At 49.5% G+C, this 26,071-nt stretch overlaps 9 protein-coding genes across 9 annotated transcripts; 5 read left to right on the top strand and 4 right to left on the bottom strand.

Annotated features, from left to right (window-relative positions):
- Positions 1 to 759: 759 nt before the first annotated feature.
- On the bottom strand, positions 760 to 2,615 carry LACBIDRAFT_296242 (uncharacterized protein; the record flags this gene model as incomplete). Its single annotated transcript, XM_001880079.1, has 5 exons — positions 760 to 1,441; positions 1,495 to 1,956; positions 2,019 to 2,108; positions 2,166 to 2,386; positions 2,457 to 2,615. The coding sequence occupies 5 exons, from the start codon at positions 2,613 to 2,615 to the stop codon at positions 760 to 762; spliced, it is 1,614 nt and encodes a 537-aa protein (XP_001880114.1).
- A 247-nt stretch (positions 2,616 to 2,862) lies between these two features.
- Positions 2,863 to 3,148, bottom strand: LACBIDRAFT_249375 (uncharacterized protein; the record flags this gene model as incomplete). Its single annotated transcript, XM_001880078.1, has 3 exons — positions 2,863 to 2,922; positions 2,977 to 2,998; positions 3,051 to 3,148. Coding segments are annotated over 3 exons (180 nt in total), but the record flags the coding sequence as incomplete, so codon positions are not given.
- Positions 3,149 to 3,389: 241 nt separating this feature from the next.
- Positions 3,390 to 7,464, top strand: LACBIDRAFT_293991 (uncharacterized protein; the record flags this gene model as incomplete). Its single annotated transcript, XM_001880329.1, has 8 exons — positions 3,390 to 3,480; positions 3,533 to 3,646; positions 3,698 to 4,495; positions 4,551 to 4,601; positions 4,650 to 4,724; positions 4,788 to 4,808; positions 4,967 to 5,385; positions 5,446 to 7,464. 8 exons carry the CDS (start codon positions 3,390 to 3,392, stop codon positions 7,372 to 7,374), a joined length of 3,498 nt encoding a protein of 1,165 aa, XP_001880364.1. The 3' UTR covers positions 7,375 to 7,464.
- A 730-nt stretch (positions 7,465 to 8,194) lies between these two features.
- On the top strand, positions 8,195 to 11,605 carry LACBIDRAFT_326357 (uncharacterized protein; the record flags this gene model as incomplete). The annotated part of the gene is made up of 8 exons (XM_001880328.1): positions 8,195 to 8,857; positions 8,907 to 9,062; positions 9,114 to 9,786; positions 9,841 to 9,989; positions 10,014 to 10,667; positions 10,800 to 10,808; positions 11,119 to 11,227; positions 11,511 to 11,605. 8 exons carry the CDS (start codon positions 8,195 to 8,197, stop codon positions 11,603 to 11,605), a joined length of 2,508 nt encoding a protein of 835 aa, XP_001880363.1.
- A 1,818-nt stretch (positions 11,606 to 13,423) lies between these two features.
- On the top strand, positions 13,424 to 14,734 carry LACBIDRAFT_249272 (carbamoyl-phosphate synthase; the record flags this gene model as incomplete). The annotated part of the gene is made up of 3 exons (XM_001880327.1): positions 13,424 to 13,607; positions 13,663 to 14,470; positions 14,530 to 14,734. 3 exons carry the CDS (start codon positions 13,424 to 13,426, stop codon positions 14,732 to 14,734), a joined length of 1,197 nt encoding a protein of 398 aa, XP_001880362.1.
- Positions 14,735 to 15,109: 375 nt separating this feature from the next.
- On the top strand, positions 15,110 to 16,696 carry LACBIDRAFT_296236 (uncharacterized protein; the record flags this gene model as incomplete). The annotated part of the gene is made up of 4 exons (XM_001880326.1): positions 15,110 to 15,250; positions 15,306 to 16,197; positions 16,262 to 16,360; positions 16,416 to 16,696. The coding sequence occupies 4 exons, from the start codon at positions 15,110 to 15,112 to the stop codon at positions 16,694 to 16,696; spliced, it is 1,413 nt and encodes a 470-aa protein (XP_001880361.1).
- A 728-nt stretch (positions 16,697 to 17,424) lies between these two features.
- On the top strand, positions 17,425 to 19,592 carry LACBIDRAFT_296235 (uncharacterized protein; the record flags this gene model as incomplete). Its single annotated transcript, XM_001880325.1, has 6 exons — positions 17,425 to 17,595; positions 17,657 to 17,877; positions 17,927 to 18,016; positions 18,068 to 18,291; positions 18,341 to 18,521; positions 18,578 to 19,592. 6 exons carry the CDS (start codon positions 17,425 to 17,427, stop codon positions 19,590 to 19,592), a joined length of 1,902 nt encoding a protein of 633 aa, XP_001880360.1.
- Positions 19,593 to 19,676: 84 nt separating this feature from the next.
- On the bottom strand, positions 19,677 to 20,581 carry LACBIDRAFT_296234 (uncharacterized protein; the record flags this gene model as incomplete). The annotated part of the gene is made up of 2 exons (XM_001880077.1): positions 19,677 to 19,789; positions 19,846 to 20,581. The coding sequence occupies 2 exons, from the start codon at positions 20,579 to 20,581 to the stop codon at positions 19,677 to 19,679; spliced, it is 849 nt and encodes a 282-aa protein (XP_001880112.1).
- A 129-nt stretch (positions 20,582 to 20,710) lies between these two features.
- LACBIDRAFT_296233 (uncharacterized protein) lies at positions 20,711 to 21,963 on the bottom strand (the record flags this gene model as incomplete). The annotated part of the gene is made up of 6 exons (XM_001880076.1): positions 20,711 to 20,763; positions 20,814 to 21,030; positions 21,090 to 21,177; positions 21,234 to 21,598; positions 21,650 to 21,896; positions 21,953 to 21,963. The coding sequence occupies 6 exons, from the start codon at positions 21,961 to 21,963 to the stop codon at positions 20,711 to 20,713; spliced, it is 981 nt and encodes a 326-aa protein (XP_001880111.1).
- Between the last annotated feature and the right edge of the window lie 4,108 nt (positions 21,964 to 26,071).

Here is a 26,071-nt window from a genome sequence, read left to right as displayed (position 1 = left end):
AGGCCAAATTCAACATCGTCGCTGTCCGATAGTCAAACACATCTGAACTTCGTTGAATGATGAGTGGACAAAAGCTCTGAAAGGTACAATGGTGATAATACCTTTACGACCACACCAAACAATGTCGTCTGCGTTGGCAACTCTCAATTCACCAAGTGTGTATCACACCGTTACGACCATACGCTGGCGATCGCACATTCTCATCCTGGTCCTGGTTATTGCGGCCATTGTTTAGTAAAGCAGCAGCCTGCCCCCCTGGGTGGACGAGAACCTATCCTTAGAGAACATTATAGCGTCTCTTCACCCCTATGGGTTGGATCGCAAGATAACTTGGCGCTTGATACTCGGGCCGCTTGCCACCACCTGTGCACCATGGTGGTAAAGGTGACTTTCCCCCTCAAATGGTGAGAAGTTGTTCTTCGCACCGAGAAGGCGAGCATGCTGATCTCCCAATCTCCACGCACGGGAACAAGAAGCGATAACCGAAGATGTGGGAGTCTGATAGGAACTTAGTACCGAAGTCTTGCTTGGAAGACGATATCATTTCGTCGCGTGCATGAGGTGAAAGTAGCAATGTGATAGTTGTGTGGGAGAACTCATAAGAGCCTGGCATACATCGTGGGCAATCCCGTACTATCAAGGCAGGGTAACGGAGCTGCAATGTCACCACAAAAATGGACTTACTATATCTCACAAAACATCCCAATATATATCTCAGTGCAAAAAAGAGAGCCACAAAGTCCCCCCAAGTCTAGTCCATCACCATGTGAACAACCACCACGTCATAAGGATAAATATGGCCAAGGGAAAGACCGCGACGTCTCTCACGTCCCGCATGAAGCCACTAAACCACCCAAGTCTGCGTGGTCTTTCTCGGGGACTCTCCTTTCGACCACAGCAACTCAAGGTTCTGGCTAAGGCGATGCAGGATTGATGATTTATTGCGAGCCGGCGACGCTTCCCCGCCAAAACGAATGTCCACGACCAGTGGAACTGGTTGGTAGAAGCGGGGGTAGATAAAGGTAGGGAGTACGATGAGTCGCGCGGCATGTGTTCGTAGGGATGGACTTTGCATTCCCCATCCTCAATGTCGGGTATCCTCTGGTCCCCCGACCGGAGCAGTTTCCTACTTCGAAGGGATGAACCACGAATTAGATGGCAAATGAACAGGGTCAACAGCGATAGTACTAGGAAGGGGATATACACATTCAGATATATCGCCAGTTGATCAGGCAGAAGGCACGCCGTATCTGCATATGTTGGATTGCCAGGATTGTCCCCCCTCAGCGCATCAGGAGCCAGGGACAGAAGTTGGAATCCAGGTCGCCGGACGTTCATGGCCATCGAGAGAGATTTGACTGTTATCTCTCGCGCTTTGTCCAAAAGGCCACGAGATGACGGCACCGTGTGTATGTATTCACAATAATCGTGATCGTCCCCACTTGAAGTTTTGAAGAGTGAGTTGAGTGATGAGGCGTCAAGAAAAAGAGATACCTCAAAATCAATTTTGGCCGTAACGTCTCAAGCAAACGTTTTGTGGCCTCTTTTCCCAATGTGTTCTGATAGCCAATGCCCACACCTGGGCGTATTGTTCCCTTTTCTCGTAAAGGGCCGCAGGACCTGCCGTCTGGTCTGTAAAGCGGGATGTGGCTGAAGAGAATGATGGGATGCGTGGTCTTTTCTAGAATGATCAATGAATGGGACTGTACACTGAATAGGCTGATGGTCATACCCTTAGCAAAACTCGTCAAGTATTCAATTGGGCCTCCTGGAATTGGCTCCCAAGAGTCGTATCCTTTTCCCACAGCTAGGCGTTGATAGTCTTCGTCGACGAAACCAGGCGCATCCACAAATACGAGGGAATGGTTGGCCACCGTCAGATCGTAGTTGAGCTCTCCAAAGTGCGAGAGGTAGCGAGACCGGGCGTGAGGCGAGAAAGCTCCAGAAGCACCAAGTCTGCCAACATCAAGTTAAAGGGTGTCCAGCTTGATAAAATCATTCAGTGACGCCAGACGCACCCAGTGTCATGATTTCCAGGTATGAAGTACTGAGGAATTTCAGCATCTAATCTGAAGATACTTTTGAACCTGCGATAGTAAGATTCATATCTGAACTGAGAGATTAGAGACGAGCAAGATGGATGAGAAGTGACGTCGGACACGTACTCATCGTCCGACATGCTAAACCGTCCACCGTCCATCATGTCTCCAAGGAAAACGACGGCATCTGGATGCTTCAATAGAGCCGCACGCCAATTTTTGCGCAGATTCAGGTCTACCACAAGTCGCGATATATATGTGAGAAATGGTGCGCGCCCGGGGTATGAACGGTGATCCAGAATTTGGGGGTCGGCGACGACAAGGACATGATAAGGATGCGGTTTGTTCTTAGAATGATGTGGGCCGTTCGGCGCGAGTAAGTTGGGAATTCGTGGAGAGAAAGTGGCAAGAACTGACGGGAGACACCGCAAACACCGCGTCAGGCCAGTTGCACCTTCGGCTATCTGATATGAAGGTCCCTAGCTCGTACCACAGAGCGATTACGATCCAAAATAACCTCAGCACGTTGACGAGTAGGCGACTTCTGAGAGCGATCGCCATGTTCAAGTATGTCATGGAGGTTGGAACGTGATGAACAGTAAGAAACCATCATTTGTTCTACCAAACGCGGGAACAACTCAGTTGCGTTGAGGTAAAAAATTCAAGCTCAAGCTCAAGCTCAACAATCGACGCCACAACAGAAAGCTTATGCGGAATCGACGGTGGGATTCGCTGCGGCGAGAGGCACAGTAAAATGACCCTAGGACGAAGTGGACCAAATTTCAATTCGGAAGTTTCTATACTGCTGTTCTAAGATGGTCTATCAATGGTGGTCTTCATGTGCGCCATGCCCATGGCCGTGGCTATCCCAAGGATGTATACCCTGTGAGAGGTTAGTGAGTGCGTCTATGTACCTCAAGATTGTGATGAAGCGTACCAGTAGTTTTCCTCCATCTTGCCTGAGAATTGAATTAGCATCCCAAACATGGACTGACTGAAAAGTCAACGCACCTGGCCCGGTAGAAAATGAAGAACCACATTGAAGCTCCAAGAGCCTTCGCTAAGAAGTTGTATCCTGCACCGGGAAGATGTGGGTGAAATCCTGGACCTATGTAACGTCAAGAAATTGCTTATAACGAGCTGAGTGGATGTCGGATACCGTGCGGGCCTGCCATGGTAGTGTGAGGAACGAGACTCGGGTGCTAGTGAGGATCTCGAAAGGTATGGAGTTGAAGGTATTTGTTGTTGTTTGAAATCAATTGACGCGACTAGAGAAGCGCAAATCTCAACTCTCCCAGCCACAATCTCTAACCTTCTCAATCGTCCTCCATTTCCTTTCTTTCGTCCGCTATGGAGGCGAGCAAAAAGCGAAAACGCGACATTGACTACCCCAGGATTACCTACGACGTTGCGGACAGAACATTCGACCGCTTGTTTAAAGGTTATTGAAATCCCTTATTCCAGTAATACTTGACAATCTTATGATGAGCTAGAGGAGTCTTTGGACGAGATGAAGCAGGTCGTTCGCAAGAAAATGGGCTATTCTTCAGACATACCTCTACACCTCGCCCAACTGCGTGATAGCAAGACGGTTGACCTTGAGGATGGTAAGCGGTTTAGAGAACACTCAACTTCTAAAGACTGACATGGCCTTTAAGATGATGACTTTGATGCCTTTTCCGCTGCCACCTACGCTGTGCCTGTAATCGTAGTCCGAGTGACCGTTGGGAAACCTACAATTGCCCCAGTAACTACCCAAGAACGCTCGGGCGCTTCACAGGTGATTCTTTCGACGAATCTGCCTTGTTCTTATCTGACACCGCAGAAGACCGATGTAGTAGCTTCTGCCGCTCAGACTGACGAAGACAACAATGAACCCACTTCAAGAGTCCAAAAATCAGCAAAAAAGCGCAAAATTTCTCGAAATGATGCGTCAAGCGTAAAGAAAAAAGCCATCAGCAAAGACACAGTGCCCATAAATGGCTCTGAGGCTACCTGTGAACCCGGGGCGACAACGGATTCGGCTCAGGACAAGAGCGTCGAACAGGCAAGTGCCGGTGGTGAAAAGAAGCGCAAACGGAAAAAGGATTCAGCCGAAGCAGAGCCTCCCCAAGGTAGCCCAGCGCGTGAATCCCTTGTGAATAACTTTCCTACATTTGTGACAGAGAAATCCAAGAAGAAGAAAACTAAGGCTGCGGACCACGACGCTACAGCATCTGGGGCCGCTTCTAAATCAGCAGAACCTCCAAAAGCAACAACCAGCGAATTACCACAAGATGTCCAGGCAGCTTCAAATGTAACGAAACCTGAAAAGCTCAAGAAGTCAAAAAATAAGTCAAAAACCTCGAGTGCTGTTGTCGAAGTCAGCGGCGATGAAGCAGAACGAGTGGATCACCGTCCGGTGAACCCTCTCCCGTTGGCGGAGAAGCTCGCTGAGGCCATTTCCCAGACTGGAGGTCAGCTTAACTTCACATCTTGCGTTTTCTTAGCTGACACATCGTCTACCTTCAGACAAGAACAAAAATTTGCCGATACCGTCAGAAGAGCCTCGTGCGAAGAAAAGTATGTTTTCATAGTTTGTCTGGTTTATCTTTGCCAACTCGATTGCAGAGCGTGGCAAGAACGAGAAGGAAGTCAAACCGATAAATCGCAATAAATCAACTCTGGAGCCTTCTTCTCAAAGTAGTAAGAGAGGTGCTTTTTTCTATGGCATCTGACTGAGTCTAGAGAACAAAGTCGCTGCATCAGAGACGAATAACACGACAGAAGGTAAGTCAACACGCGCCCCTTCAATGACTCATCAGTTAATAGTCAAGCAGGCGAAACGTCAAGTGGTACAGGGAAGAGTAAGAGTTCGTCTCGGGAAACGGAGACTTCTTTAGGTGGGTTCATGCTGTCATATTGGATTACACCTGACACCTGGTCAGGCAACAAGGATGCCATGGCTACACTTCAGAAAATAATAGCCTCACGAAGAACAACCACCCCCGCCGTCGCATCAAAAACGCCTGCGCAAGAACCCACCGCTCCCAAAGAAACCGAGAATGCAGTGGTGAAAGGGAAGACATCGAGGCCACCGGGGATTAAAGCCACTGAAATTCAGCCCAACGGTGTGGAATCCCCGACCAGAAAGCGATCTTCAGGAACACAGAGTTGCCCAATATGCAAGGAAAGTCCGCTGCATCTGAGGTTTCAGTGCCCCGTCGTTGTACGAGGCGTAGAAGCTCTTGAGACTCGCCTTGCAGAGTTGCAGGAAGACACCTCGGTGGACCAATCTCAACTCATTGGAGAACTGAAGATGATGATTGAAAGGAAGCGCAAAACAGCAAAAATGCCGAAAACAAAAGTGAATGGATGTTCCTTTCTGTTATTTGTCGAGTCAACTTTTGTTGACACGAAATATTAGGTCATTTCTGACGATTCGACCTCCCTTTCAGGTTCCAGCAAAGTAGCCGCTGTTGCAAAACCGCCTCAAGCTGGCAAGAAGATATCTATTTTGAAAGACTTGCCTGTTCCCGGAGCGTTATCTGCACTTGGCAGTGTATCTTACACCGATCTTGATTTGGAAGCGATTATTCGCGGCCCTCGGGTTTCTCTGACGGCTGCCAATATCCCATCAACTGACACGAGTGAGGATGAGGAAGAACGAGATGAGGGCAAAGCTGGGGGTTTGCTTGAAGATGAGGAAGTGGTGGTTAAAGTCAAACATTCAAGGAAACGACTGAGTTCAGGGTCTTCGGACGAGGATGAGGAAGAGGAAGAGGAATCGAACAAATCTGTTGACACACCAAGGCAAACTATTTCACCACCCGTCGTGAATGCGACCGCCTCCGAACCACGGCGCAGCTCCCCGTCGGAGAGTTCGGACAACGGGGATAGGTCCTTCATGGACGTGGACGGACAGGGAGAATCTGTAGAAATCGACAAGACGGGGGATGCTGCTTTCAGTGAGGCCTTGGCGGACGATACTGCTGTGTTGAAGGTAGCAATCGACAAGCGGCCTCCTGAATCTCAAGCTTCTAAGCGTCATCAGACTGACGATGATTCGGATACCGCGGTTGCGAGTCAGAAAAACGAAGGCGATAGCGCAGTACCTGTACCAATCGAAACAGCAGGCAACGCTCGGAATGATTCCATCGAACCAGCCGAATCTCCTAAATCTCCCGAGGCTCCACATAGCCCAATCATGGGTAGCAGTCAGATTCCGCCTTTACAATCCACGCCGAAGCTATCTCAGAGCATGAGAACACGAACAAGACAATTGTTAGCAAAATCAGGTGCTCCATCACCAATGACGAAGGCAATGAAGCTCCTGGGCAATATCCATGAGGGTAATGGCCCTTCGCCACAAGGAAATGAGGATAGCGTCGCAAGGAGAACCAGGACTGCAACGAGGTCATTAACACAGCTCCCCATACCTGTTTTAACTCCCAGAGTGATCAAACCACCTATGGCCAGTCAGCCTCATCCGCAAGCTCAAGAAGAAGAGGAGGAGGGGGGGGAAAGTCCGGCCGCGGTGCCAAATCCTCCTCAGTCATCAATGTTGCCTGGCAAAACGCCAGCCAAACCCTCCTCAAAAACTTCTGCGACTACTAAAGCTCGTGCCAAAACGCCTGCAAAGGTGCCACCAAAGACTGCCCTCAAAGGCTCAAAGCTGGCCAGCAAAGCCAGTGCGAGAGGCAGAGGCAAGACCAACGATGTCAACCAAGAGGAAGCAAACACCTTCGATGCCGATACTAACGGCGAAGACTCAGACGTCCCCGAGCAGGCGTCGTTGAACACTTGGGAAGTTTTGAACGATAATTCATCCGTGGTTGGGGATATAACAATGATGATGGAAGATGAGCTGCAGTCCAGTCCGAGTACTCAAACTCCGTTCCCAAAATTCGCGAATGGGCAGAGCACGAGAGAATCCGAGCGCGATCCTGCATCACAAGACAAGGGGCCGTCGACAACGAAAGAACCTTTGTTCATCCTCACGGAAAGTCAGCCAGGATTCCCCTACTCCCAGTGGGCTACGGGCCATGGCCCCGAATCAGCGAACGACTCCGAGGACGAGGAAGAGGTGGCTGCAGTCGTGAAACCGCAATTGGCCAGACAGATGGCGTCACATTCGTTTCGACGACTGACAGATATCACCGCCAGTCAACAACTTTTCCAAGCGCCCATCAAGATGCAACCTTCACAATTATCTAGCTCAAAAGATACATCGAATGACCCGTATGGTCGGAAAGGAAAGGAGTCTGAGTCTGAGGAGTCGGACACGGAGTCCGATTCGGATGAGGATACACCTACGCACATTCCCAAGGAGAGGAGAGCGGGCCGAGTAAAGTAGAATGAAGCGTGCTGCTTACGAGCTGTTGAAAATAGCATTATATAATCATGTACACGTGACTATCAATGTATCACTGAGAGGACCTCAAAAGGAGACTCAACGTTGAGCATGATTATCGCCCACTCCAAAAAAAAAAAGAGTCGGGGACCGGGCGGGCTCGCCCGCCGCTAAAGCATTGGTACGTGACATAGTGACTGACATATGTGGGCGATAAGAATATCGATTGCGGAGACTGCTGCCCCCGACTACGCGGCGGGTCGACCGCTAATCTCCCTAGGAATCTTCGACGAGGAACCCTGGATTGCAGCTCGCGTTACCGCGGCGGACTTAGGGTTCCACGAAGAGAAATAAGACATTAGTCGACAATTACAGCAGTGGGCAGTCGAGAGGAAAAGGGTACAGAGGGAGATTCCGTAAGGGTTATCGATTATCTTTCAGGGATCCCCTCTAACGTCAGCTCGTGTTAGCGCGGCGAATTTAAGATTCCAAGCAGGAGGATACCACCCGGAAGACGACGAGTTATCAGGGATTTCGCGATTACGCGGCCGCGAGACTTCAATAGCGGCGTTAGGGTCATTCGACCTGTGCTTGCCAGTGGGTGGTGTAATATCCTTTATTAGTGGGACAGTAATCCAACCAATATGATTGCTTATTCTGGGGAAATCGCCCTGCCCGCCCGTCTTTGGAACAGGATATCACAGATGGCTCCTATGCGTTGGACGGGATCAGGAGATCTGAGTTTTTGCCAGAAAGGGGGTTTCTGATCAGATATTGCCCGCAATGTCTCAATTGCCGTTCGACTCAAGGTTACCCGCTCCCAATGTTTGCTAAAGCTCGCCCTTCAATTATGGGTGGTCTTGGCCGCATGATTCCCATGGTTACCTTGGAGCAAAGGAAGCTCTTCACGTCGGCCACCTCAGGGGCACACAACGTTTCACGCTGGGCGGGGTCTCGATTCAACAGAGATATTCGACCTGCGTCCCCTTCGCGGGGTCTCGATTCAACGACAGTCCGCCCCGCAATTATGGGTGATCTTGGCCGCACGATCCCCATGATCACCTTTGAGCAAATGCTTTCCTGGATTCTTCCTCAGGTTGACCTCAACTTGCAAGCCACCAGGTTGAACTTGATTCAGAGCAAAGTTCTCCAACAGGGACAGGATGGATTTCACTGGAGTCACTTCACACACCCACCAGCAAACAGTGAGCTCCGCGAATCGATGGCTCACGATGGTATCAAACATATTGAATCTGCCATTGTTAGCAGCGCACTTTTCACCAGTGGTGTCAGGCGTCAACCAACAGCCGAGTATGTCAGCAATCCTTCAAAAACCCCACTGTCGTTGCGAAACAAGAACGAAAGCAAACCGGATGGATACGGACAACTGAAAAAAAAACAACGACACTATGTCGGCCACGGGTGGATGGATATCGTGTGGGCGGAAGAGTATAAGAAGGGTACCTATGAGGCATTTGAAGCAGATGTAAGTCACTCGGTTTTCAATGCATTTCTCCACTTATCTTACTGCTTAGGATGACCAAAAAATGGCTTGGAGTTTGCACCACATGCTTCGCAATGACCCACGCAGGAGGTGCGTCTTCGGCATCACCATCGAAAACACCGCCACAAGAGTATGGTTCGCATCGCGCTCTGTTGTCGTCAATACGGTGCCGTTCAACTTTATACAAGTGAGCCATTAAAATGCATTGTTGAGTAATATTCAATCTTTTCATTTCAAGGATTCTGACAAGTACATTCAATTGATTGCGGCCCTCTCATATGGTAGCGCTCTCGACCTCGGCTTCGATCCAACCGTCAAGGCCCTCAAGGATGCCGACAATAAGATCTTCTTCGATTTCACTGTTAAAGGAACAGATTCCGCTGGAAATTCTATCAAAAAAACCTATCGCACAGTCAAAGACATATTTGAGTTTGGCGCTAATGCTTGTGCAACACGTGTCTACGAAGTCAAGGAAGTGGTGGGAGGTGTCCCCAGGGGCGAATCGTTTGCGTTAAAGGATTGTTGGGTGGACGATGAGCGAGCGGTCGAGGGGGATACTCTTCTCAAGATCCTCTCTGGCTGCACGGATGAAGAACGCAGTTTTTTTTTGACGCTCGAGGCCCACGGTACTGTCGAAGTGGATGATGCTGGAACGAAAGACAATACCAAGACTGTTATGATGCGGGGATTTGATGTATATCAACCCAAAGAAGAAATAATTTCTGCTGAAAGGGCCTCCTCCAGACTCCCCCAAAGTAGTGCTTTCATGCCCAATGCCCGAGTTCAGCAAGAGGACAAACAATATACTTGGAAAAATCACTATCGTATCATCTTCAAGGAGGTGGGAATTTCTATGTATGAGATTCGGTCTCTCCAGGATGCTTTCCAAGCTCTCATCGATATGACAAAAGGTGTGTAGACTACATACATGCTCCCCAACCCACTCTAAATATGATATTGCATAGCACTGGAAATCATGGCCAAGAAGGATTATGTGCACCGGGATATCAGTGGTGGTAACATACTTTTCTATCAAGGCCGCGGAAAGTTATGTGACCTTGAGTATGCCATCACACCTGATGCTCAGGCCAAGAATGTTTATAATATGTGCATGGTAAGTCTTCAACTGTGATTTTAGACCAAGCATCACCCAAAATTAATGTTACATCAGGGGACCTTGGACTTCATGCCAGTAGAAGTCTACACTCAAACATATCTGATCCTCCCCAGCGCCGTGTCAGAGGGCACACTTGATATTCATGCCCGAGTCTTAGAATATCAACCCAAACGCCCAATCGAAGCAGATGTTACCCACACGATTATCCATGATGCAGAATCTCTGTGGTGGGTTGGTGTATGGATTCTCTTTTGGAGTACCACAAATGGGTATGTTCTCGAAGATGTCAACAACCAAATCAACACAGCAGTGTCCCTCTTTCCCTGTCGGGGAGTGGCGGAAAGTGGATCTCAAAGAGCGGCCGTTTTACAGAGTGGGATGAAATTTGAAAGCTACATCAGGCAACTCCCTTCGAATTTCTTCAAGCATGGCGTGGCTATGGAAAACTGTCGCCGTTTATTGTGCGAAGCTTATCGCACATCCCGGATCCCAGGCGAAGGCGTGAAGAAAGAGGCTCGGCTAGAAATACTTTCGAAGTTCAGGGACCACTTGTCTGGTCTATTCAGTCCGACCATCGAGGATTCTGAAATACAACCTCTGCTCAACGTTCAGAAATCCCTCACCCAACTGGGGTGCAAGGCGGACAAACATGGGGGACTTGCACCAAACATAGATGTAGATAACAAGTCCTAATCGCGCTCAAGCACAACTCAAGCATCGGGTTTTCGGGGGCTCTCAACATTCTGCCAAACAACATTGTCAGACTTTCTTATATTGTATAACCCAATGTATATCATGTTTAATTAGTACCTCCTCGTGAGCGAGACTCGCTTCAGCATCATTTCTTGTTCCAACTTCCATTTCTGTCAACCTAATTCCTTGAAGTCTGAGCTCCCACAACATTCGATGCACACCAATGTGCAGTGCGACTTAAAAGATCGATTCAAGCTCCCTGATGAAATGAAAGAACGTATGAATAATTGCAATTGTTCATAACAACTCTGATGTCTGTGGGTACACTCACTGTGCGTTACAATTCCAACTTGACATTCTGACCTATTTCGCATCCAGAAAACGGCATCACGTAAGGTTGGAGTTGACACCCTCTTACGTCTCTAACTGCTAGCATGTCCTCGCTCTAAATTCTATATACCCCACGGGCTCCTGGCAGTACGCGGACATAAATGGGAACAATGGTCCGGGGACTGTTGTTGACAACGGGGTTACTACCCCAGGTTAGTACTGGAGTGAAGCTCACTGCTTGCTGTCACTGCTTACCTAGGCTTACACTCGCAAAACTTCAGCCCTGATTTTTATCTTCAAGCGCACGCTCAACGCACGCTGGGATTCAGGATTCTGTGAAAGCTACGCACTTGACCGTTGCGGACGACATACAACAAGGGACTCACACTGCGAGCTCTGTACGGGCGGGCGACAAAGGCTGTCAGCCTAATTCCCCGGCCTCCTAAGCCGATCTGGCGTGCGACCAGGACAGATGCTACTTGAATGATTTCCTAGTGGGTCACGAACCCTCGGCTGCCAGAACGAGGCGTGAAGACAAGAAGAAGGAAGCGGATGGCGTGTTTGAATTGCCTAAGAAAGCATGGTGCTAAGGGGTGATCATGACTCATGATGCCTGAGTGCTTGGTTGCCCAGCGAATTGCATGTCAGGTTTGTTGCGCCTGGAGACCCCCCCCAATAGCCACCCCCCAACTACGGGCCTCCCTCGCCGCCGGCTCGCACTTTGACAAGCTCAGCGTTTTCCTCGAGTCGAATTGCTCGAGCTGTGGCTTGAGCGTGCGAAGACTCGCCTGCTATCGATTTCGTAAGGCTTGGAGTTCGTTCCCGAAGCGAGGAACGTTGGTCTTTCAATTTGAGCGAACAGGCGGTGCGGCACGCGCCTTCTTTGCTCCACTTATTCAAGAAAAGTGAAGAAATTTCACGGGTGGTAAGATTGAAATGATCCCTTCCGGTAACGCAGCCATAAACAAGCGCAAAGTTGTATAGGAGGTATGGACATGAGAGGGAGAGTCGCCTTGAAGCATCATCAAGAGACCGAGGAATCCGAGGATGATGGACTTTCGCGCTATAATGGCGGGATCTTCAGTCGACCTCCTCTTGACAATTTTCGGGGTTTGAATGCTGTCCCTAGCTCAAACCTACATTACCTGTCATCGACAATGTTACATTTCCCCACATTCTGCCAGTTTCCTTCAGTAGACGTACTTCTAGAATGAGTGAGGACGGTAATCTTGACAACCAATTTTGGGTCGGTTGTTTAGACCCGTAGCTACATTTTCGATCTTTCTCGATGTGAGCATTCCATCGATGACGTTACAAACCGTCAAGGAAATCACACTTGGGGGTCGTGATGAAGAACTGTCAAAGTTTCGTCAGATGAATTCGCATTATGAAGGTTTTGGAGAAGTATTGGCATCCATTGGTATTGGGTCCGGAATTGGCGTACAAAGGGATAAAACAACCATAACGAGATGCGGGTAAGGTAACCATGCCATCGACAAAAGACCTGGGCCAGTATGCTTTTCCTGAAAGTTCTCGTCCTTCATCAAACCTAGAAGGTCAGCGGTTAACGGCTTTCTCAAGCAACGACGCAACATACGGGAAATTTATCGCCATATGTCGAAAATGAACCTGTCCGATCTCCCTTCAAAAAGTCACCACTTGAAAACTTCAATATAAACAGACACCCGCGCAATGGCGGAAACAGCATTGTCTTGACACATGGAATTTGTAACACTAAGAGAGTGCGGATGAGTCGACGCCGAAGCTGAGGAATACAGGCGGGCCTACACTCTACAGTTCAGGATTCAATTCATTCCAATCAACATATCGGCGTCAGCAAGCAAGGGTATCCAAGAGGTCTCATAGAACAGACAAACCTGTGAAACGTTGCATTTCTATACCCTTGTGGACGCGAATTCACTCTAGACTCTTGTAAGTCCCTTCGCTGATTGCAGCAAAGCGAACAGATACGGACCTGTATTCCCCTGTGCACAGCTGCCTGAAGTTCTCTGCGGTTCTATTTCAGAGGTTAAATGTTGCAAACGAAGGCGGCAAGTCCGTTAGGTCTCACTTTGGGGCGGTATCACTGAAAAGCTCCATCTTCAAACGACCAATATTGAGATGAAGCAGTGTAGATTGATCGACTAAAGATTGGCATGGATTACCTAAGCAACTGATCGTGGGCTATTTATGTCAAAAAAAATTGATTCTGACTCTTTTTCATCTTTCCACCGCCTCCACACTTGGGACTGTTCAAGTCCTCCGTATATGCTCTTCACTCAGAATACCAGAGACGAGTACGTCGTCGTTGTTCACCGTCGTCGCCCTCTTTGCTCACCATTTTACAGTTACCTCAGTGACCTCGTGTTTTCCCTCTTGAATCTTTGAATATCTGTGCAACTGTCATCATGTTCGCTCGTCAATTAATCCGCATCCATCAACTCTCTCGGGGTTTGGCTACCCATGCCAACCCGGGCTTTGCCACACCAGCCACACTTCACCTGAAATCGGGTCAGTCCTTCAAGGGAACGTCATTCGGCGCTCCAAAAAGTATTTATGGCGAGACCGTCTTCTCCACGTCCATCACATCATGTTTGTAAAATTTTTCAAACCTGATATATCGTGTCTAATCCTTTTCGTGTCGCAGACACGGAGTCCATGACGGACCCGTCCTACCGCGGTCAAATCTTGGTGTTCACCACACCAATGATTGGAAACTATGGTGTCCCAGCCAACACAGCGCCTTTTGACTCTAAAGATGTTGGTGTTATCCTCGAATCCCAAGGTGTCCAGTGCGCTGCTGTCATTGTCGGCGACGTCGCCGAGAAATTTTCGCACTACACCGCCGTTCAGTCTCTTGCGTCTTGGTGCAAAAACCACAATGTTCCAGGGATTACTGGTGTCGATACTCGGGCCATCACCAGACTGCTTCGTGACCAAGGCACCACGTTGGGTCGTGTTGCTATCGGCACAGACACACTTCTTCCCGCTCCACAAGATCACGAGTACTGGGACCCTTCTCTTGAGAACCTCGTTGACCAGATCTCGACCAAGGCTCCATATCAGCTGAACCCTACCGGCAGCATCAAGATTGCTGTCCTCGATTTCGGCGCCAAGGCCAACATTCTTCGTTCTCTGGTCAGGCGAGACGCTGCTGTCACTGTGTTGCCCTGGAACTACGACTTTAACTCCATTAGAGACCAGTTTGATGGTCTATTTTTAACTAATGGGCCAGGTGATCCAGGTCACTGCATGGAGGCTGCACTCAAATTGCGTCAAACCTTGGAGGAGTGGGACAAGCCCATCTTCGGGATCTGCATGGGCCACCAAATTATTGGGATGGCCGCTGGTTTGGATGCCTACCGGATGACCTTTGGCAACCGTGGTCACAACCAGCCTGTACTGGCGCTGGCCTCTGCCGGATCTATCAAGGCTGGGCGCGTTTACGTGACGAGGTATGAACTCTGTTGCATCCCTATTAATATGACCATTCCATTGATCCGCTCTTTCGTAGCCAAAACCATCAGTATGCTCTGAAGCTCCACGACCCCTTCCCTCAGGGTTGGGAGCCGTTCTTCATCAACTGCAATGACTCATCTGTGGAAGGCATTAAGTCAACCGTTGATTCTGGAAAGAAAGTTTGGGGCGTTCAGTTCCATCCCGAGAGTGCTGGTGGCCCTCTTGATACAATCGAAGTAAGCTTGATATCTCTTGATTAGCTGTGGACACTGAACTTACGACTTGCGATAGATGTTCACGGACTTCGTTTCGGAATGCAGGGCCCATAAATTGCAGCATGGCTATACATCTGAAGCCATTGTGAAGCCGATTCTTGACTTCCCCCTCGCTACACACAAGCCAACCCAGGTTGCTGCTACCGCTTGATTATGAGAGACCTGGATATGACTTCTTTTCTGATTATTCACTCGATCCTTGTATTTGTGCTATAGTTACGCTTCAATGTCATCTTTTGTAAAATATTCAGTTCGAACTTGAGATGGTTGTGGCAGTAACGACGACGTTGATCATGTTACCCGTTGTCGTTGACAACTTTGCTTTACAACTCTCAGCAGATCTGAACAGTTCGTCAAACCATGAACTTTTTGGATACTTACGACATAACTCGATCTCCGACACCACAACCTACTAGTGCGCCAGAACAACCGAGTCTCAATGAGGAAGTCAATCAGGTAATTGGCCAACTCGGCCGTTTCTGGGGAGGTTTCAGGAAACAGGTCAGCCAACGCTGATAGCTCTGACCGCCAATGAACGACACTGATATCTTCTCAGAGCCAAACCGTATTGGAGGTAGCGCGAAAGGACTTTGGTGAGGTCGTGATGCAGGCTCAGAAGGAACTGAGCAAGCTCACGACCGATGCTGCTGCCGTTCCTGATGCTGCCTCGACTGAACGAGGGGAAGCAGCATCGACGAGCTCAAGGGATGTAGAGGGGCCTTCCAACGACGCGGAGGGCAGTTTGCCAGAAGAACGGGCCATCCATGAGGACGACCCTTCGTCTTCAAGTCTCCCACAAGCATCCCTGTTTTCACGTCTCCAATCTGCCTTACCTCCCAATATCGTCGCAACTGTAAACAGCACAATCCCCGAGTCTCTTAAACATGCTACGGACAACGTTGATTTTGCTGGCATACGCTCAAACCTCCTTACAGAATTCCAGCGCGTCCAAGGTGTCACGCGCGCCCAGGCTGAAGAATACGTGCACAAAAGTGAGGCGTTACTGCGCGAAGCTTATAAAGAGGCTGGAGAGGTCTTGAAAGACGCAGTGAAGGTCATACCACCTGAACAAGTCGGAACCTCTGCGGGAGGCACGGCGTCGACGGCATTGGTTTGGGATGGGACGGATATGTGGATGTTGCCGTCGGAGGCATCGACCTCGGAATTATCAACTGTTGTATTCGACTCGCAGCCTCGACAGTCTGGAGATACTCAGCGGGCTGTGGCTACTCGTGCTGAGGCACTTTTGAGAAGACTACAACGCGACCCTTCTATCATATCACACGACCCCGAGGCGGAAGCTAAAGAGAAATACCGTGCGTGGCTTGAGGCGGAGGTGGAGCCGAAAGAAGGTGGGATTGAGGGCGCGGAGTGGGGAGCTAAGGTTTCTGAGGCGCTAGATGAGCCTCATGACGGCCAGGCTCTGAAAGATCTGCAAGACACGTTAGGTATGAATTTCCTCATTCCTTCATGTTCTTGTCTTTTCACTGATTTGCTATGTTTGACTTCTAGTTCCGTCCGTCATGACGAGATCAGTCTTTTGGTCGCGATACTTCTTCCGTGTTCATCAAATACGACAAGAGGAGGAGAAGCGGAAAGCTCTTGTTGCAGGTATTGCGAATACTCTGCGTGATGCTCACATTACTGATCTCGTTTTGTTGCTCAGTGTCGTCGGATGACACCGAAGACGATTTCAGTTGGGAAGACAACGAAGATGATGCCCCTACACCTGCGATTCAATCGACGGCGACCTTCAAAGCTCCAACGAAGCTCCCTAATGGTGAACTTTCGCCTCCGGCTTCACAGTTACTCACAGGGACGACCTCGAGCCCACGATTGAGCAGCGAAGATGGATTTGACGTTGTTTCTTCTGCAAACGTAAGTGTCGCTGGTGAACCATCCAAGACAAATACCCCTTCAGACGATGGAGATAGTGACTGGGAGTGATATGGTTTTTGTTTTATGTATGTACACTATTCTGGACGTCAGATTGTCGTAATTATATCAGACGCGGTTACTCTACTGTAGTAGCTCATAAGCTTCAGCTTCAATATCATGACTGAACCTATTTTTATCTACCGAAGTTGGGAGAATGGACACACGCTATAATTTTTGCAGTGAGAAAAATGTGGCGAGCTCTACTGCAGTCTACAACAGAGATGAGTAGTATACTTAGTACATGCGCGCGCGTTTTATAGCGTAAGAGTGAAGATTATAATTAGTGTTCAGTATGTAGATCGCTGCGAAAAGAATTTAAAACTAAGGTGGCATCTCAGGCTCGGTGAGTTGTTCCAGCTATAAATGTATCATACACTAAACGACATCCACATCAACGCCATCAAGGTTTAGACAATTCCATCCAAGCTGTTCGTGAGCTTGAGCGAAAAAAAAAACATCGCGGCTCGACGTGGGCTTTTTCGTTTTTGTAACGCCTGCTGAGGAGAAGGCGATGGAGTTGAGTTGAGTGCCAAGGTGGAGTAGGTCAAGAGTAGGTCTAAATGAAATAAATCAAAGTTTGGTTGCGATGTTGATGGTAAACAAGATTTCATTGTGCAGCTTAGGGGCGCGCTGTCAAACCAACTTGCCAGCACATTCAGACCACCTTGTGAGCGCGCGTCCGAAGCTTTTATCCTGCCATAATATTGATATCATTCAGGTTCCATGAATATTGATTCATGAAGCAGTTCAACCCTTCTTCCGCTCGGTCCAGCCATCTTTACTCCGAAACACTGCGAACAAATGCCCTACGGCTTATCTGGATCGTTCTCGTTATTTGGGGTGAACTAGGCGCGTTTTTCTGGAGCCTATCAGCATGCCACTGGCCCTTTGAGGGTGATGATCAATTAGTGAGCAATGCCGTGATTCCTCTGTCTTTACCACTCACTCACCCTCTCTGGCATCTCGCAGACCCCCCAGAAGCCTACACGTGTCTTACTCTTATCCGATACGCAAGTGGACTACCCTTCCTCGCATGGGCACGGGAATTCATGGCTGGGCCCATCTCGACGATTCCTCTTCCATCTGAACTTGAAAAAGAGTTGGTTCGTCACGTCGCGTCTCAAACCACATGCAATCATCTTCCTGGGAGACATGCTGGCGAATGGAAAGATCGCCAGAAATGAAGCAGAGTTCGTCGCATTTTGTTATCTATGCTTGCTGTGATGCTGATGGCGTCAGATACGAGCAAGCCGTTCGAAGGTTCAAGTCAATCTTTGCGACAGATCATTCTGTGCCTGTTTACTACATTCCAGGAAATAACGACGTCAGGTGAGCTTCCTTCCTACTCATCTCTTCGCTCATACTTGAATACCACATTAGCATGGGCCAACTTGGCTCTCTTGCAAAAAATGTCCGCGGCTACTATACAAAGGCATTCGGGCCTGTCAATCAACATTTCCGTATACAAAATCACACGTTTGTTGGTTTAGATGCACCAGGTCTAGTGGACGAGGATTATCAGCGTTCTGGTCGCGGAATATCATTTGATCGATGGACTCCCATTGAAGATGGACCGATCTCTTTTGTGAAACAAGCCGCGATTGGTATGTGTATCTTTGCTCTTTTAAAGAGTTATATCGATAACTTCCTTAGCCGATCACCCCGTTATTCTGCTCAGTCACATACCACTAGCACGATCTACGTCTGCATCGTGTGGTCCCCTCAGAGAACGTGGAACGATTCGCAGGGACGTTGGTCATGGATACCAAAGCATGTTGGGAAAACAAACCACACATTTTTTACTGGAGACTCTCCAACCCTCAATAGTCTTCAGGTTTGTACTACACATTTCTCCATACCAACCTGTTTTTCTCACGCTTTTATCTGTAGTGGTGACAATCGTGATTATTGTGATTATACCCACACTTCAAATGTCCCAAGTATTTCAATGACAACCACCCCAATTCGGGAAGTCACTATCAAGTCATTTTCCATGTCGGTCCACATTCGTAGACCAGGATTCCATCTCTTATCTCTCGTTGACCCCACAACACGCACCTTCCCGGGTCAGGCATCTTTTGGAGACACTGCCTGTTTTCTTCCCGATCAATCGAGAATATACACATCCTTCTACGGAACACTTGCTATCCTGACCTTCCTCCTACTTTTTGTGGCCAACTTGCGAAGAGTTCGTTCTCAAACCCGCTGGAGACCAGAGCCCATTTCGCTATCTCCATCTCCGCGCAGCACAAGTGGTCGTAACAGTCCAATGGCTCAGGATTCAGTCCTTGGGTCACCCACTTGGTCACCACACACGCCGGGAAGCCCCAGTCCGCGAAATTCTCTCCCATCGACACTACGCTACCCACAGGGCCCTACGGGACCGACGCTTCGCGCTTCCTCTCGTCCTGGCACCCCCCTCGCTAGTTCCCCTCTTCTGAGCCCTTCACACTTGACGTTTGCGGATAGACAAGAAGACGACGATGAAGACGCGATGCATCCAGCGCAGTATGCTTCACGGAGGGATAATCACCGGCATTACGAGGACGAAGAGTGGTCGGATATCGGGCGCACGAAGGAAGAAGACGAATTTGAACTCCTTGGGGGGCTGGATCGAGGAGTATCTTCACGTCCACCGATCTCGCGATTCATTTTGGCGCCAGGACATTCGACTAAGAGCAAATCACTGTCATGGTCCAGGACATTTGTACTTGCAGGGAGAAGGCGTCGTATTACTCTTCGTGTACCGGGTTGGAACTCCCTTGCGGATATTCGGGAGCTGCTTGATTTCAGCGTTGGATCCAGGCATCGAAGGGGGATCTTGTGGAATACAATTATCGATGGACTGAATGTCTTTTACCCTCCTTTAGCTGTATGGTGCTTAATTATTTGGATACTTTTGTAGGAAATGGTCCGACGCGTTAGATGTACATAGCCGGTTTTATTGAAATTATTTACTGTAGATAATCACCACTCATAGACTCTTGACTCAATTATCAACCGTTATGCGCGATCTATTGGAGTGTTCCTGAGTCGGTACTGTCTGTTGACTGTTGTCAAATATGGGCAACTGTGTGAACGCGAAACAGGCTACGCCCAGGACTAAATGAAATTCAAATCAGTGGGTTATATAGACCAAGGAAAACAGGGTGACCTACAGTAGCCAGTAAACTTCTCCAGAGGGCTGTGGAAGTAGACACTCGTGGTGTATGTCGCAAGCAACCAGATGCCGATCAAAGCTACATTGAAGGCAACAGCCCAACCATGAAGCATCGACCACACACGAATCTTGAACGACGGCCGCAACTGATCGGCGAGGAAGAGGGTAGAGATGGTTAACATGAAGATATGGCCTGATATATCGTGGCCCCTCCTAAGCCGCGGTACGCCCCCACGCCATTCTGGTGGTGGTGGTGCCCACAATTCGAAGAGCTGGGGATGGGACGAGGCGCTGATAGTTGACTTTTCGAAGCAGTAGTCGTTAGGGACGACGATAGGATCGCCAGTTGGCATTGGGATGACGCATTGTCCGCCTGAGGCTACGATGACGCGGTCGAGGAGCGGGGGGCCGAAGAACCATGCCGTGAATACGAGCCAGATGGAGGTGAGGGTGAGATATTTGATCAGGCGGGTGGGCGCCTTTACTTGCGGGGGACTAGTGAACCAGGAGAAGAGGAAAGCGGCTGTGGTCCATGCCCATACTTTCTTGATAAAGTAGACGTTGAGGACGTTGGATTTAGAGGCAAAGTAGTGGGTGTGGCTGAGTGGGTGAGGGAGGTGCGTTATGAGGGCGTTGGAGGTGTCGAGGAATGTGTTGAACGCGACGGAGTAGATTGTGCCGAGGAGGAGGATGATGGAGATGGCGGCGAAAGCAGCGTGTCGGACGTCGGTCATGACGATGACGACGGCTGGAGGAGAGCGTAAAATACGTGACATCACTTTCTAATACAAGTTACATTTTTGCAACACGTCTTGAACACGTCAGGTATACACGTAGTTACTGCTTTTTTACATCTATATCTTTTACAACCATTCCAGAAACTCGGGCGTGAAATAGGATAGGATTAGCGTTGCCCCTACAATCTGTTCAGAATATGATTCACCAGTGTAAATCACTGATACACACCTGCGCGAACCATGCTCTCCACACTTTCGAACGCCATAGTTTTCAGGTCATACACTCCAGCAGCGGCGCCGGCGTGTATCATAGCGAATTCTCCGCTCACTTGGTAACACGCTAAAGGGTGGTCTGGTGCAATTTGTGCTGCATCTGCGATGATGTCAAGGTACGGCAGAGCTGGTTTGACCATGATGATATCAGCGCCTTCCGCCGCGTCTCGTTGCTGTACCATAATAAAAAACGTGAGTGGGAAAAAACCGATGTCTATGGAGAATGACTGACGATGGCTCTGCGGGCGAGACCACGGCCGGTCGGAGGGAGCTGATAGCATTTACGGTTGCCAAAAGAGGGTGCGCTTCCCGCAGCGTCCCTGTCACCAAGATTAACGCCAACCTTGCGGCAGAAGACGAGGATGGGTGACCGCACCTAAAGGGACCATACAAGGAGCTCGCGAATTTTGCTGAATACGCCATTAGCGTGCATTTATTGCCGTACCCAGCATCAATTAAACCACGCTTGATAGCTTTAATACGCCCATCCATCATGTCGCTTGGTGCGACGCAATGCGCGCCGGCCTTGGCGTAGTTGACGGCAACCTCGGCAATGCGTTGGACGGATGGCGCAGTGTCGATGGTGCCGTCTCCGTGGAGAAGACCGCAGTGCCCGTGGTCGGTGTATTCGCAAAGGCAGACGTCGCAGGCGATGTATAATGTGGGAAAGAGCTCGCGGAGTTTTTTGATTGCGAGGATGACGGGGCCAGTTGGGTCGTCTGCGGGAGTTCCTTGCATGTCCTGTTATTGTCCTCAACACACAATTTACATCTGAACGATAAGTTTACGCACCTTTTGGCAGTTGAGAGGAACTCCGAACAGGATAACGCTTTCCAATCCTTTCTTGACCAGGGGCCCGAGGAACTCTTCAAGCTTGTTGACACCCCATCGACGCTGCCCGGGAAGACTCGGGATGATGACGCTCGCGTTAGGGTCGTCAGTAATGAAGATGGGGTACATGAACATGGACTTTGTGAGGTGTCGGCGAGCTTGCCATGAGCGCGAGAGGGGGTGTTGGTAACCTCCTTGCAAGATGGAACTAGTATCTGGCTTTAATACTCTGAACAATGTAGAAGGTAGGGTACGTGAACTCACGAGATATCCATGTTTTGTGTGAGAGAAAGGTGGACCCGGGTTGGAAGTGTGGAGAGGAAAAGATTTGATGTTCCTTACTCTCCCGATGGAAAGAGGCAGTTTCTGGAATCCTCTCACTTGGAATTTTCGTACTCAAGTACTTACTGGAAAATTCATGGCATTTCAAGCGCCTTCTCACTCCCATAAAACGTGTCTCGTCTTGATTGGCCCGCCCAGGATTAGTTCGGTTAGCTAAACGCCTGATTTTGCAAGTTGTCCGTGCGACTGCAGATGTAAGCTGGATGTATAAGTATGTATGTGCTCAAGGGGTAGTTCAACCATCAGAATTCAGATTCAAGCAGATACATCAACTGAGATAGTACCAGGGTTGATTCGAGGAATTGAAGAGATCTACGTGATTTGGTCTGGTACTGCCGTTTGCAGTTGTAACCATGTAACTATGCGGGATCAACACAAACAATGGCGCGCCCTGGGATAAGGCTTCCCATGGGAGAACGAGGATAATGTTGGGGTGACGACAATGGACGTGAATATGTGACGGTTTGAAATGGTTGTCCGCTAACGCTTTGCCCGTGTGCGACAACAATGAGTGGGAAATTGGTTGTAATCGGTGCCGACAAATGACGAGGATACGACGTGAAAAGAGTCAGGATATCACTTGGAGAACAAGAATTGGGAGAATATTCAACAATAGGTGGTATCACTCGCAGTTGCTGCAGGGCTGAAAACAAACTATGAATCACAACGCGATCACATGACCTTGTTGACATGCCTGCGTGTGATTCAAAAGATGCCTTGCCCTCCTTGCATTTATTTATTTCTCCCCACCCCAATTCTTTTCTTCATCGCTGCTCACGACGCCCACGACTCAAAAAACAACGACGCCCTCGTTGTCGCAGACTCGTAAACACCCTCAAACTACGCTACCCACCACCACATCCGCGTCGTTAAGCGCCCAAACAGTTTGACACGCGTTCCACACACGCCCACACCTACACCACCCCTCTTTAAATCATTATGCTCGTGTCCACCCCGCCTACCAAGCACTTTACCCATCGTAAACACTCGTATGATCAACCCATGCCTTCCTCATATCAACGCCATTTTATGCCCCCAACCCTCTGCTCAGACTCGCCTTCCTATGATTCTCCCATGCTCACACCTTCCCCTCTTAGACGGCGACCTCTTTTTGCTAATCAGCCTTCTTCTAGTGACCTCGACTCTGATGACCTCTTCTTGCAATCTCCCTACAAGTCTCCTGCGCAGGCGCATAATTCCAACATCTACACGAAACACCCCCAGCCCATCTCGGCGGACGACGACGAAGGCTCCATTTTCTTAGCCTCTGCATCGCCCCAGATCACACCATTTTTTCCTCCTTCCTCTCAACCTCTTCTTACTCCCGTCAAGAAGTTGCTGCGCACCCCAAGTCGGTCGGCTCTTGCCGTGAAACACCTCAACACAGCACCAATCACTTTTACCCCCCTCAATACTCTTACTCCCACTTCACGAGTCGGTGTGGGTACCAAACGCAAGTCCACGCCACACTCTACCCCTCTCCGTCCGCATAGCCCTTCTCTGCTTAAAGTGGCATCCGCACCTTTAGATGATGATCCCATCAAGACTCTTCCCTTTGACCGACTTGCCCCCCTTTCTGGTACAAGGTCCGCAGCCCGCACTCCCCAAACTAAAGCGGAGACGGAGGCCTACCTGAAGAAGCAGACGGCAACGTTGACTAGGCTCAAGATAAACGATGCCATGGACGAATTCGATGGCCTAGATCATGATTCAGGATGTGAGATGGATGAAGACGAAGACGCTTTGTTTTTGGAAAATTTCAGGCCAAAGGGAAGGATGGGAGAGAGGACATCCAGGCATGAGCCGTTGGTTTACAAGGGCAAGGAAAAAGAGGAAGTTGCGGAAGCCATCTCCCCAGGCGGACATATCGTGAAGCGACGCGCACGATCACGGCCTCTGTCTGCAGAGCTTCTTGAGCAATCTCTTCGCTCACCAAATCAATCACCAGGCCCGGTAAGGAGTTCAGGGGGATTTCATAAACCTACTTTTAACCGTACCACGCAGAAGGCTGCAGGAGTCAACAAGAACCGACCACGATACAGTGGTCCCGTCGCTTTCCCCTCAACTTCTTCGTACCGAGGACGGGTTTCTCCCGCATCATCGCCATCTGACATGGGTTCTCCTCTTCCCCGACGTCGTGTCAGCGGTGGTGCTTCTCAATTTCACCCACCCAAGTTGCAACTTGTCCCAACACGTAAACCGTTAAATCGCTTGGAAAGTTTGAGCTCGGCCACCCTCTTCTTTGGACCGTCTATCCCTCAACCGTCTACCTCTGCACCGACAGCTCGCGGAAGAACCAATACCTCTTCATCCTCGCAGCGACCCTCACACTCATCCCCCACCCGTGCGAAGAATATCAACCGTCACAGTTATGCTGGCCTAGGAAGCAACAGGCAGGCCTGGAACCGCATGCAGTCACGGTCTATGACCCCTTCGCCGCGATCTTCACCTCTGGCTCTTCCTGGAGGCAACTCGCGTCACTCTGCTGAAATGGACGAGGAAGATTTGTTCTTTGGAGCTGGGCGAAGAGACTCGTCTTTCGTATTCAGTGTGACTAAAGGCACTCCGTCTCCGGAACGTAAAGCCTCACTACCAGTGAAATACTCTCTCAGAGATTCTGGAATCGCCATGAGCGACGACGACGAGATGTCCTCCAATGGTTCAAGTGTAGGAGGAGGAGGCTTTCTCCATGTCATGCCCAATGCGTCGACGAGTGCTAGTTCACTTTGCTCTGATGACGGTTTGATTACGCCAGTTTTTGGACCTGAAGGACATTCAGGATGGCCTGCCGTCAAGGGCGCGGATAACCACCCCAATACCGTGGAGGGTGGCATGGATGTCGATGACTTTATCATTCGTACCCTCGCTGCTGCTTCCAAGGGACCCCACCAGCCAACAAAAAGAGTACCTGGCACGCCTGTAAAAAAGGTCAGGATGAGTTACCTTGGACCTGACAGGCCCTGGCAGAGTGCAGTCGCGTCGAAAGTTGGCCTTCGGGATGATTGTGACTTTAAAAAGGTCCCTCGCAAGAGTCTCCCTGCGGCGTTCCCTGCGCTAGGAAAAAAGGGCAACAAGACGTTCTCTGACCAAAGCACGGATTCTGAAGGCGAGGAAGAGAGTCCGAGCACGCGCAAGGATGGCAAATACACAAATCTTGGGATTGGGCTCCCTCCGGGCAAAGGCCCCATATCAGCCCTTCCACGGAACAGATGGTTGACGCGTAGGAGTAGCAGCGGAGCCTTTTCTAGCAGCAGTGAATCGACTTCCTTATCGAACACCCCAACGAGGCAGAAGGGAGCAGGTACGCAGTATTTGAAATTGTCTTGAACATTTATTTATTTTTCATTTTCAGATTGGCATCTACCAAAACCTCGCATACCCGTTTTCTTCGATTCATCACTCCATACTCCTTCCGAACGATCCGCATCAGGTTCATCAACGAGTTCCGGGGCTACTCTCAATTCCCCAACAAACGGAACACGGAATACTTCTCTTATCGGAGTGCGTCATCAGATTCCTAGGCCTTGTCTTGGCGGCCGACGATTGTCGGAACTATTTGGAGAGGAACAGCCAGGGCGATTTGACCGAGATTTCGTCGAGGTGGATGAGGTGGGGAGAGGAGAGTTTGGTCAAGTTATCAAGGTGCAATGTAAGAGTGGTGACGACACTGAGGTCTACGCCATCAAAAAGTCCAAAAAGTTTGAGGGCGCCAGGCATCGGTGAGTGATGGTTCCTTGTTCATGTGGTCTTCTTTTTTAAAATTTCTTGTGATGATTGGAGCTAACCGTTATCTTTTTGGACAGGCTACGCTTGAGAGAAGAGGTGGACATTTTGAAGCATCTATCGCAAGCAGCTGTAGACGGAGGTGGCCATCCCAATGTCTTGTCGTACATTGACAGCTGGGAAGAGGACGAGTGTCTCTTTATTCGCACAGAATTGTGCGAATCGGGGAACTTGGCACACTTCCTGTGGGAATATGGACGTGTCTTTCCGCGGTTGGACGAAGCGCGAGTATGGAAAATCATCGTGGATCTCGCTAAC

This window comes from Laccaria bicolor, genomic scaffold, assembly GCF_000143565.1.
Source record: "Laccaria bicolor S238N-H82 LACBIscaffold_10 genomic scaffold, whole genome shotgun sequence".
NCBI classification, from domain to species: domain Eukaryota; kingdom Fungi; phylum Basidiomycota; class Agaricomycetes; order Agaricales; family Hydnangiaceae; genus Laccaria; species Laccaria bicolor.
Note: the sequence above shows the minus strand (reverse complement) of the source record. Positions and strands in the feature narration are given on the sequence as shown.